At 35.8% G+C, this 13,207-nt stretch overlaps 1 protein-coding gene across 1 annotated transcript; it reads right to left on the bottom strand.

Moving 5' to 3' along the window:
• Window positions 1-5,712: 5,712 nt before the first annotated feature.
• On the bottom strand, window positions 5,713-7,325 carry LOC148855305 (putative methyltransferase At1g29790). The gene has a single exon (XM_088981964.1). It carries the CDS (start codon window positions 7,158-7,160, stop codon window positions 5,988-5,990), a length of 1,173 nt encoding a protein of 390 aa, XP_088838090.1. The 5' UTR covers window positions 7,161-7,325; the 3' UTR covers window positions 5,713-5,987.
• Window positions 7,326-13,207: the final 5,882 nt, after the last annotated feature.

Below are 13,207 nucleotides of genomic sequence, written 5' to 3' on the forward strand. Positions count from 1 at the left end.
AAAGGAATACAAATACAAATATGTAGAGTGCAAAACCTTACGATTTGTATTATTTTGTATGTAGTTGTACCATACATATTTGTATTTGCACTCTTTCCAAATTGAGCCTTATTTTCAATAGTGGACCTGTTATATTCATATTGAGATGGACAAAACCATCAGGGCACTAAACTGGAAAAGATAATACACAATTTAACATATACATTAAAATTTATTCAATCATCTCAAAAAAAAATTAAAATTTATTGAACAAAGTTTATATTTGTATATAAAGCAATGTATAATATTCCATGTGAGGCTCTCTTGTTGCTCCATCCCCTTCTTAATTTCCACCTTTTGGATTTTTCTTAAGGCTCAATTTGGAAAGAGTACAAATGCAAATTTGTAGAATGTAAAGCCTTGTATTTTGTATTATTATATATATATTTGCACTGTACATATTTGTATTTGTATTCCTTCCAAACTGAGCCTAATTAAAAATGAACTGTACCAAATCATAGCCATTAAATAATATTGAATACCTCAAATCCATATGATTTTTTCTTCAATTGAGAAGAGTTTTAGTAAAGTGAAGAAACAATAAACAAATAAACAATTTGCTCAGGATTCTCAAGAGCAATCCTTCTTGCTAACCATACATACTTTGGCACAGTTGAACTAGGATATGTGTAACTCATGGGCTGTTGTGTATGATAATTTGTCCATATACTTTCCATAGAGGATTTGGAATTCCCAGTAAATTGGGAACCTTTGCTTGATAAGCAACATGTGGCAGGTTATTGGCCCAAATCACTCTTGTGGTATGCTCTCACCGAAGGAGTAGAATAGCTAGGTATTTTTAGAATGCTGGAGCAGGCCAATATGGGCCAGAAAGGAAATAAGTAATTATTGAATGAACACTTAAAAATAAGTTCAAAATTGGGTTTTTGAATAAGTGTAGTCCCGGCCTAAAGTAAATGCTTATTTGTAAGCATTCTCCAAAATGGGCTAGCATCTATTTAGGGGTACAACTTATGTGGCTCAATATGGGCCAGAAAGGAAATAAGTACTTATTGAATAAGAACTTAAAAATAAGTTCAAATTTTGGATTTTTGAATAAGTGTTTATTTTCAGGAATAAGCACTTGTTTGGATTTATTTCCCAAATGTAAGTGCTTATTGGTGTAGTTCCAGCCCAAAATAAATGCTTATTTGAACAAGTATTTAAAAATAAGCACTCTCCAAAATGGACTAGTATCTATTTAGGTGTACAACTTATGTGGCCCAATATGGACCAAGAAACGAAATATGTACTTATTGAATAAGCACTAAAAAATAAGTTCAAAATTTTGGATTTTTGAATAAGTACTTATTTTCAGGAATAAGCACTTATTTGGACTTATTTCCCAAACGCAAGTGCTTATTGGTGTAACCCTGGCCTAAAATAAATGTTTATTTGAATAAGTACTTTAAAAAAAGCACTCCCTCCAAAATGGGCTAGTATCTATTTATGGGTACAACTTACGTAGGCCCAATTTTACATGGTTTGGGCCTGGGTCCATAAGTTCGGGGCTTTTATTTTTCCGATTGGACCTGGGCCTAGCGCTTAGATAGCCCAAGTCCAGTCCTACTTTGTTCTAACTCGAGCTCCACCCGGGCCTAGCCCTTACACAAATCCAACCCAAATGCATCAAATTTTAGCCAGGCGACTTTGACCCTTGGGCCCAATATTTCGACCTGCACCCCTTCATGTCAGGTACGTGTCTATGCAGACCAATAATGTTGTGTTTTTTTTTTTTATTTGAGAAATTATATTGTCAGCAATATTTCTATCCAACATGTTTTCCCGGAGAAATCAGTCATTCCACAAAGCCCTCCCAATCATGATTCTTAGGAAAATAAGTTTGATAAATCGATTCTTCCAATCAAACACTCAATCGATCGCCAAAAAAAATACTAATTCCATTTAGTAAAAGGTACAAAACTGTTGGGCTGTAAAGCATGCTTTAGTGTAGCCTGCAGGGCTGAGCTTCCTCCCAAAGCCCAACCAGGTCTACAACAGGCCCAATAAAATAACCACAACCCTAGCGACCTATCCAACTGGTATCTAATTTGGACTGGTCTTCTTACAACTGCTATCTAATTTGCATTTCCCATTTTTCCTTCCCTCTGCTTGACTACTCTTTGCAGATTGTGACCAGATTTACTACTCACTTTCTCTAACCACAACTACTCTGGGCAGCCAGACATCTCACAATACAAGATGGGATGTGTGGCTGCAATTCAAGACGGGTAGAGTGTGGGTAGAGAGTTGTGGGCAGGAAACCCAGATTGCTCCAGGTTATATCATTTCCTTCAAACTAGTACAACTCTATCAGCCTTTTGAACCAAGCAATGATCCAAAAAATGGGGGTGTATGAAGGGGTACAATTTCATGCTTCCACATGAAAGAAAAATATATGAAAATAAAAGAGTTATTTACTAGAACACCCCTTATAATTTTATAGATTTTTTTAAATATACACTATAATTTGCATTTTATTAAAACACCCTTATAGTTTGCAACGTGTTTACTTAATCGACATTTCATTAAAAACTATTTGTTTTGACATCTGAAAATAGTAACATGATCACCAAAACTTAGTGGAATATGTTTAAGGGCATGGACTCAAGGTTGTTTATTCCAAAAATACCCTAAGCTAAGTGGAAAATGTTCAAGGTTATGGATCTATAGTTGTTTATTCCAGAATTAGCCCTAACACTTTTTCATATAAAAAACAAAATTGACCAAATGAAGAAAAATAGAGTGGTTGTTTGTGTTTTATTAGGGGAAAAATGGTATTTTTGTTTTTAATTTCTTTTGATTAAATTTATTTGAATGGATGTTAAAATTAAAACTGTCATTTTCCACATTCATTAATGGAAGGTCGATTAAGTAAATTAATTACAAAATATAGGGGATGTTTTAGTAAAACATGAACTATAGATTAAGTTTTAATAAATTGATAAAACTATAAGGGATATTTTAGTAAATGACCCAAAACAAAATTTAAAACAGAAGGGAATTCCTGAATGAACTAATCAAATGGGAATTTCAGCAATCCTATCAAAAATCTTAAATCAGACCAAAAACCAGAATGCCCAATGGGTCAAGGTTTTATGGTTAATTGCACAATCGGGTCATGCTAACCATGAAAACCGTCGATCAAGAGATCACCTGTTCAACCATATGGTACGATCTGAATACGACAACATTGGTTTTCCGTAACTTGTTAAGAAATTGTTGTGTTGCAGCAATTCCTTCCGGCATTCTCATTTCTAAAGACGATAGCAGAAGAAGGCTATTCCTGTGTTTTCATTATTTTTTTACAATTTAGAAGCAGTGGAAACAGCTTCTTTATTTTCTGTGTTCATTTTCAGGAACGGGTCCCATGTATTACGTTGAATGTGTAATTAAAATTAAAAAAAACGGACTTCAAGAAAATATTTAATTATTTAATTAATTATTAAATGCTCAATATTTAAAAATATTTAACTAATTATAATTTTCATTATTTTCATAAATTATTTATTTACATGTTTTGTGTTCATTTGATTAAGTGTTAATTACTTTCTTAAATAGTTAAACAAACTTTCTCATGATATCCTGTGTTAGAATGATTAGTTATCATTTTTCAAAGGGTTCGACTATGATATGGAAAAGATATGATATCGGAAAAATAATTCACCAATAAATTGGAATCATAAACGTGGGAGTGAATCAGGTGTCATTTATCAAAATTCATGGGTGGATTTTGATTGGTCAAAACTCTTTCCCTATCACATCTTTCCCATATCATAGATTTTCCCTTTCAAAACCCAGCATTTAGATTTCAAAATAACATTCTACCAAGAAAAGTTCACCAACACTAATAGACTTCTAAAAGTTGCATAATTTTTGAGTCACTAGTTTGACCAAATCAGTGGTTTTTAACAAAATAGAAGGATTTAGGAAACCTAGAATTAGAAATAGGCCAAGGTAATGATTTGAATGGTTCAACCATCTAAGTCAATTGTTGGTTGAATACATTAAATAAATCATCATAAAAACTATAATTATTAATTTCTATTATTGATAAAAATATTTGTTATTAAAATGATAAAAATAACCTAATTAATAAAACATAATAAAATAAATTAAGCACTAAAATATAATTATTAATTATTTTAGGAAACTCAAACAAAAAGTAGTTATTAATTGTTAAAAACTATAAAATTCATGTAAAATTATTATAAAATTATCTAACATTTATTAATTTTTATTAATTATCTAAAAATACTATAAAAATCCCCTATGTTTTGACCATAACAAAAACCTCCCCTATTGTTTAGAAAAAAAAGGTGCAAATACCTTTCTTTCATTAGCATTCCAAATAGAAAAAGCTGATATAATGCATTAGTTTTTTAAATATCAAATTAACCCTTAACCAATTTAATTCAGATATAAATTTACTAAAATACCTAGAAAAGAAAAGATTTATTTCCTTTTATTTCACGCCAATCTTTTTACCTAAATAAGTTCAAGAAGAATAGATAGAATTATTCTTTGAAAGTTGTTTGACAAAGTAAATAGTGAAGGATAAAGTTGAAAACTTCAGATGGTATTATTATGTATGACAATGGTTTAACAATGATAAGACTATTTTGGTAACTTCAACATCTTTGTTATTAAAATGCTAATAAAAAGGAGGTATTTGTTAAGATCAATATAAAAGGGAGATTTTATAAGATTGTTATAAGAGGATGTTTTTTATAATTTTACTTTTAAAATAATGCAGAAATAATAACAAACCAATAAAATTTTAAAATTAATAAATAATATTTAACAATAAGATACGAAAAATCATACAAATTTATCTAGAGCATAGGACATTGGCTACCTGCAATAAAGTACAACTTGATTGTGATTGGATAATCTAAACATAACCCAAAAAGTAATGCTTGAATTAGACTTAGTAAGACTTTTCTTAATTGAAAATGTCATAGAACTCCTTACTAGTAAAGGCTTACATAGAGCTGAGAAATGGATTTTTTGTTGAAGCTCATTTTGGTAACTTATTTGAAGTGGCTCAATCAACACTGAAGCCCTCCCAAATGGACCCTTAAAAAAGGTGAAATTATAGCCCTCTTGGATGCATATTCAATCTAATTCTCTCCCTAACCAAGCAAATACTCACATCCATTGAGTCAAGAAAGAAAATAGATCTTTCTTCTCAAAATTCTCAACCTTGAAGGAAAAGGGATCAGGGTGGCCTTGGTGCACTTAAAACTACAATTTGAACACAATGAGTGAATGAATGAATGGTCTCACACGCATAACTAAGAACACATGTTAATGCATTAAAACAAAAGGACAACATACACTACAGATTATATCCCTGTGGAGAGACAATCTGGACTCCCTATATTAACACAAACATCTGGACCCCCACAAGTATATTGCCCTTTGAATCGCCCAATATGCGTTTTTTTTTTTTTTTTTTTTTTTGCATCTCATGCATTGGTGCATTCAACCTTGCATAAACGTTTCAAATTTATGGAAGAATTTGTTTTCTAGTTCAATGAATTGCTTTGCTGGTTCAAGAACCAGAAACACTCCAACAAATGAAGTAAAAACAACACCACAGCACAGCAATAGCATTGACATACGAGCAGAGCTGTTTGGTATGAGAGCCTACGATTAATGTGACCCCAACCCAATAAATAAAGAAATAATAAAATCACTACAATCTATGTAGCCAGGTCAACTTAGCATTTACTAGAGTTCAAATCCTGAACTGAACAATGCATCTAACATGGTGATCCTCTAAGCCAGCAGCACCACATGATGATACTCTGAGAGAACAAATTATGTGCCTGGACAAAGCTATATTACATCATATTCTGTGGACTGAGAAAGAAACTACCCAGCAAATCATTTGAACCACTCCAAAAGAGAAACCAAGAAAACCTCTGATCAACATTAAATTCTCACCAAGAATTCTTCAATGGCTTCTCCAACAGAGCCGAGAGGTACATTTCCCTGAGCTCCGGCCCTCGGTCCAGCTTCCTCCCAACAACCCACTTCACCTTCTTGAATCCAATGCTATCGATCAAAGGAGCATAAACCTCCTCAAACTGCTCCTCCACACAAAAGAAATGGTCAAGCCAAAACAAACCACCAGGCCTGAGCACCCTGTAGACATCAAACAACAAGAAGTGCAACAGCGTTGTTGGAATCCAATTGCTCAGAACATGCATCGAGTGCACAATATCCAACGTATTGTCGAAGAAGGGTAGCCTCTGAGAGATGCTCAGATACAAAGGCACAATCCCTCTTGATGCTATGAAGCTGTTGAAGGGGCCATTCAGATTCATGGAAGTTGTAACGATCGTTATGTTTCTTTCTCTCATCCTGACTGCAAATGTACCAGTACCTCCTCCGATGTCGAGCCCGATGCGAATCGTGCCGGGTTTCTTCGTACCGAGCACCTCGTCAATGGCGAAGTCTAGCCCTCCACCACTGTTTGTTGCAGTCCACCGAGTCTTCTCGCGGCCATTGAGATCGAAACAGTCTTTGCAGTCATCAAAACCCTTCTGGGTACGCATGCGATTGATCAGGCATGCGTAGTTCTTGCAAGTATAGGCGGTCCATACAACTGAAGCATCAGATGGGGTCGACCAGAGGCTGTTGGGGAGGGGGAGGGGCTCAGCATATTTAGCAGGGGCAGATGGACGGCAACGGCGGCGAGGGAGAGGCTCACAACCCTTGAGGAGGAGCTTTTGAGCTAGAAGATCGTCGTCTGGGCATGAACCGTTCACCTTGTATGACATGTAGTGGCGGAGCTCATCAGCAAAGAGAGTGCAGGAGTGGCCGACGGGAGGGTAGATGGTTTCGGAGTCGAAGTTTTTGTTATATCCAAATGGGAGTTCCTTCGGAGATATGAAGGCAATAAATTCAGGTGGGAGGCGCTGAGATTCATCGTCAACGACATAGACGTCTTCACTGATTCTTGGGGAAGGGACATTGGAGGTTGTCGTAGGATTGGTGAAAGAGCAGGAAGTGGAGGAAAAGAGGAAGAAAGTGAGGAGATTGGAAGAAATAAGCAAGAAGAAGAGAAACAGGTTGGTGGTGAGAGGACGAGTTGTCTGAGGGTGATCCATTCATTTGTCGATCCTCTCGTTTGATTCTGAATAGGGCCTCAGCCCTCTTGGTGGATTTAGCACAGAAATACTGTGAATTTGTTGTTTATAGTGAATGTGATTAAATGGGTGTGGAATCGTTTGGAAGAAATAAAAAAGAATCTTGAAAATCAAGACTGATGAGGAGAGGTGAGGTCTGTATCCAGGACTCTAAGCAAAGAGTCTAAGTGTTGAAAATTTTCAGCATCTCATTTATTTTCATTGCTTTGCCTCTTATTATTTAAGACAAGTGGGGGATGTAAGACAAATTAGAATCTATTTAGTCAAACAACGGTACTTTTGAGGCCCTAAAGTAATGTTTTATATATAATTTTTAAAATATGTTAATTTTATTTTTAAATATCATATAAGGGCAAAAATATTATTTATCTTCTTCCTCTTATAAATAATTCATCAGTTACTGCCCGTCGCTGCCTCCGACAATGCCTTCACCTACCTCCGTCGCCTCTGCCCACCAGCAAACCATTCCCAGCTCTCTTTTTCATTTTATTTCCGAAGCCATCAACTTGGTGACTGCATTTTCAATTGTGACTAAAGAAACCAATCTTCTCATCGTTGCCATTCTCCTACTACAATACCAACCTTCAACACCTCGGTCACAAGCATGGTGTTCCTTGGCTGGTCTGAGTGCATTGGCCAAGCTGCAATCGACACGCCCATGTTGATGCACTCCATGAATGAATTCCAACCACAGTGGCTCATGAATCTAGTAATTGAAGGGTGAGCCAAGATCTCAAGCTATGGAGCCCAGTCTCTCACTATTAATCCCACCCCATCCACTCTCTCCTCATACCCTTTTGGGAGTCCAACTTTCCTATCATCCTCCACTTGAGCATAAATATCTCCTCGGTCAGCTTCCCTTAAGACCTAGATAAACCGTTGTTTAATACATTGCCAGAGGCAAAGGCGAAGGTGGGTGAAGGTGGCGGCATTGGGCAAAGATGGAGGCGGAGGTGGGCGGAGGTAGGCGGAGGTGTTGTTGGAAGTTGTCGGAGGAAGAAGATGAACAATATTTTTGCCTTTATTTGATTTTTTTTTTAAATAATTAATCCATTTTAGAAATTATATTAAAAATATTACTTTTATATATATTAGGGCCCAAAAGTTGCCCTTATCAGCTATAATTCCTTAAAAAAAACAGCGGTTGCAATCTATCTATATCTATATATTTATCTATATTCATTTGCAAAAAAAAAAAAAAAAACACAATCTAATATCTATATCTATATTAGATACTATTAAAAGTGGGGATGAAATCTAAATTCTAGAATTCTTTTAACTAAAATATCCCCATTTTTTTTAATTTGGACATTTTTTATTATCAAGGCAAAAGATGTAATTTGAATTACTGTTTTTTAGTTTATTTTCTCTCCATTAAGTTGTGTTTGGTTTGGAAGGAAATGTCGGAATCATGTACAATATTTAAAATATTAACTCCCAATCCTCTCATTAAATCGAATATATATTTAAGGAATAAAATAATTGAGCCTTGTGGACATTTTTTTTAACTAAAATATTCATACTTTTGAATTTGGTCCCTTTTTAACTTTGAGAGAATAAAAAGTAATTTGAACTATTATTTTTTATTTTTCATTGTTCAATTTCCTTTCATTAGGCTCAATTTAGAAAGAGTACAAATACAAATCTCTAGAGTGCAAAATAGCCTTCTATTTTGTATTATTTTGCATGTATTTGCCCTATACATATTTGTATTTGTACTCCTTCTAAACTGAGCAGTCTTTGCTTGTTGTTTATAATAAAACCCAACTGATAAAAATTTTGAATAACTAATCCATTGTGAGTTTCTTCGAGGTTATGCTTCTTCAATGGATATGATCTTCAGCTTCTGACGCCATTAACGAAACCTAAGCCATATATCAATGCAGTCCACATGGAAAGCATGAGTATAGACGGGGAGGGTGTGGATGTAGTCATTCTCTTCAAATTCAAGCATACAAATGGTACAGTCATGGCTTCCGCCGCCAATTAACCCACTGTGAAGTTTCACTCGAATCCGAATGAGTATGATCGCTTTAACAAGAAATAAATGCAATCGACATGGAAGGCATGAGAATGAAAGAAATAAATGAGGAGAGAGAGAGAGGAGGAGGAGAACGAGGAGGACCACAGCCGCTGGTGAGACCTATATTTATTATTTAATATCACCAACTGAGTCCGAAGTCCCCTTCCTTGGGTAGATTTTACTCTAAGAAAGCAGTAGCAGCAGAGGCATGCAAATTACTGCAATGGCTACCAATGCATCTAACCCTCCGTCTACTCCCTCTGAAGAAACACCAATCTTCCTCTCCGTCTCTCTCATGGCGATTTACTCTCTCCTCTGCCTTCTGCATTTCCATTATTGCTCCTTCACACGCCAGGGCGGCTCCCACTTTTGTTGTGGTGGCCATGGATGCAAAACGTACTATCCTCGTGGCCGAAAAGCTCGGACAGGCTAGCCTCGACCTATTGAAGAACTTTTCCAACGTTGACTGCTCTTATAACATGACCCAGGCTGAACTCTGCTCCAAGCAGGCTCCCAGGATGAACTTTGCCAACGTTGACAGCTCGAACAGGATGAACTCTGCTCCTCGCACGTCAGGTCGGCTATAACTCTCGAGAAACCTACCTCAGAAACCATTGGTTCAGCAGTGACAGTGGTACACAGGTTCCGCTCCCGATCTCGGTGGCCGAGTTAATTATGATAAAAGGGTATTTTAGAGATTTTAAAAAATGTATAAGTGACGGTGTCACATGTGAATGATTTATGATGAAAAATTAATGATAGAAAAGGTTTTAGACAATTGTCAGAAATAATAGGGATATTTTAAAATAATATATAAATAGGAAGAATAGAATTAATCAATTAACTTAAAACCAATCTCAAACATGGATTAAGGGTAATATAAGAAATTTGCCCCTTTTTTTATTGGGGCTGAGTCGGGTTAAGGGCTAACCTAAGACCAACCTCAAACATGGATCTTGGCTTTGACCAAACTGATGAATTATGCCAAAATCAATACATTGCATGGGTTCAAGCATTAAGTAAGGCTTGTTTTTGGAGGTCAAATCCCCTTTAGGCAGCTGTTACCTGTTACCTATTCCTGTATACTTCAAAAAGAAGCAAATTCAGTCCCACAAATTAGCATACATTGGTGATTTGCAGGTTCATTTTTGTATCGGGGAGAGTGAGGGTTACCCCCAAAACACGAAAAGGCCTCTGAGTAGAGTACTGTTGCGCAAGTTACGCAATTTTCCCCGGACCGAGATTGGAAATTCTCATCTATGCAAGGCAAGCTTTCCCGTGGCATTATCTTTTTACAGGCTGGACGTAATAAAAATCTCAAATAGCGATAATAAATGGGTCGTTTGTTGAAAATAATAATAATAATAACAAATGGGTCGTCTGTTGAATAATAGTTGAATAATAGATTAATAGATGCTCTAAAAGGTGCTAGTCATCTTTTCGACTCCAGATCCGTTCAGATTGGAACACTGGCATGTCAAGGGGCCACATATAGGGATGTCAATGGACAGGTTTGGGTTGGACCTGTCCAAATAAAAGTCAATATGAAATTATGAATATGTTGGACAGTCCAATAAAATATAATTGGACCATCAAGACTTGATGGTCCAAAGTATTTATTGGATTGGATAGGAATTGCTCCATGTGTAACGGATTTATATTGGATTGACTTGGCTTGAATTAATATCTATACAGGTTTGGATTGAATCCAATCTGAATTAAAATCAATTTGAACAAATTGAACAGTCCAATAAGACATATTAAATTGGACCAGTCTAAAGATAATGGTCCAAAGTATTTTATAAAACTGGATTAGAATCGATCCATCTCTTATGGGCTCATATTAGAGTATGTCGGGGTGAACCAATATCCAGTTCATTGACAGCCCTACACATGACCAATCAAGAGTGAATAAACCAGTGTTCTGTACACATGGGGGACGTGGTAGCCTGGTATACACACCATGTTTATGGAACACTGATGTGTGTTTACTTGTGATTGGTGCCGTAGCACCGTATACATGCCAGTGTTTGCATCGAATTCTAGTGCAACTACTCCCGGGGCACCGGGCACCACACCAGATATTATGTCAATTGATGCTCTGAGAAATGGTTTTTCTTTGGAGCTGTGGCTCTAGCTAAGGTGTTTTAATCTGAGTTTCAGCTTCATTCTGTAAACATAAAACTATGGTTTTACTTCTAAGAATGGAACCAGAGCCTAGTTTGTTTGCTATGCAATGCTATTTGCATTAATGCAAAAGTATGGGAGTGCAAATGAGTTAAATGCAAGTTCTATTTATTTTTGTTCTGAAATTTTATTTCATTTGGTTTTCTTGCAGTGTAAATGGAGTAAAACAAAATTTGAAGCAGAGTATAGTAAAAATCAGAGGTAAAAATGAGTAAGAATTTAGGCCCTGTTTGGATAGACTTTTATAAAGTATTTCTGTACTTTTGAAAGTATAAAAGTACAAAAAACACAAGATAGCTTTGTCTTATGTACTTTATACCATCTGCCAAACAAGAAATGCTTTGAAAAGCATACTTTTCAATTTTTTTTACTCAAATGATTTTCAAAACAAAAATACCAAAGTAAAAGTATTTTATATACTTTCAAAAATTATATATATATATACTTTTTTTATTTGTGTTTTCATGCAGACGTGCGCTTGTACTAGTGCAAAAGAAATTGCATCGCAAACAAATGAAGCCTCGTATAAAATATTATGTCTTACTTTCTAGGGTTTTTTACACCTATACAATTTTGGCTTCTTAATAGATTCATTTAACCTTTGAATTTCTCAGATTTTTAAATTATCTTTTCTTATGATGTTATGAGTTTCTTCCTCTTCTTCACACCCCAATGTAATACTTACTAGTTCCTAGGAGAAAGGTTCAAGGTATCAGCCCATATTGGCCCGTATTAGCCAATAAGTATCTTGCCAGTGGCTTCTCGATACACCCCTAAATGGATTGTATCGGGTCAGCCACTGGTTCAGAGGGTATCCAAGCCTTAAACCGACTCCTCTGAACCGATTTAAAAAAAATAAGTAAAACATAAAAAAAAAACACCGACACAGGATGGTATGCCCTATTGACATATCAGCACGTGTCGATATTTAGAACCTTGCCTAAGAGATGGAACGTTTGTCTTTTGAAACTTTTTTTTTTTCTTTAGTAAGAGGAGAGAATTGCTAATCTGAATCTTAAAATTGTAATATTGAATCTTGGAGAACCTGATCTATGGCCAAGAAGACAATTAAAATGTGAGAGAAGCTTCGACCCCTAGAAAACCAGAGCTCCAAAAAGCAGCAGGGCGTCAAAGAAGGCGATGATTAACTCAAGGCACCATAAGCAATAAATGCCCCTTGCACCTTATTTGTTTCTCCACTTCCAAAGGAGTGGTGCAAGCAGACGTGAACTCCATAACCAGGATATTATCCCCAACTTCATTTTTAATCACATTATTTGTATTGATCTTTGGGGACATGCTACCGCTCATCTAGTCATTTTGTACAGCCCAAGGTTCTAAATATCGACTCGATCTAATACACCCTATTGGCATACAGCCTGTCTCGGTGCTTTTTTTTTTTACTTTTTTTTTTTTTTTAATCGGATCAGAATGACCAGTTTAAGGCCCAAATACCCTCTGAACCAATGGCTGACCTAATACAACCCCGTAAAAGTGTATCGGAAAGCCACCAGCACGATACAAATCAGCCCATATGTGTCAATACTTTTAACCTTGGTACAGCCCTTTCATCCAAGTACCTCTCAAAAAGTAGCGAAAAATTAAAACTGTGATTGATCCAATTAGGTTTTGATTACTGATTTACTTCAGCAAGCACCAAGGAACACTTTGGAACCGTTATAACAAGTATGGCAATGGGAACTGTTTGGTCATTCCGTTTTGCTTAGTGCCATGTCCAATTTAGAAACCATGCCTTGAGGATAGGCATCATCAGCCTAAAACTTTGAAAGATGACAGA

Source organism: Nelumbo lutea, chromosome 4, assembly GCF_056320005.1.
Source record: "Nelumbo lutea isolate HS-2025 chromosome 4, American lotus-T2T, whole genome shotgun sequence".
Classification (NCBI taxonomy): Eukaryota; Viridiplantae; Streptophyta; class Magnoliopsida; order Proteales; family Nelumbonaceae; genus Nelumbo; species Nelumbo lutea.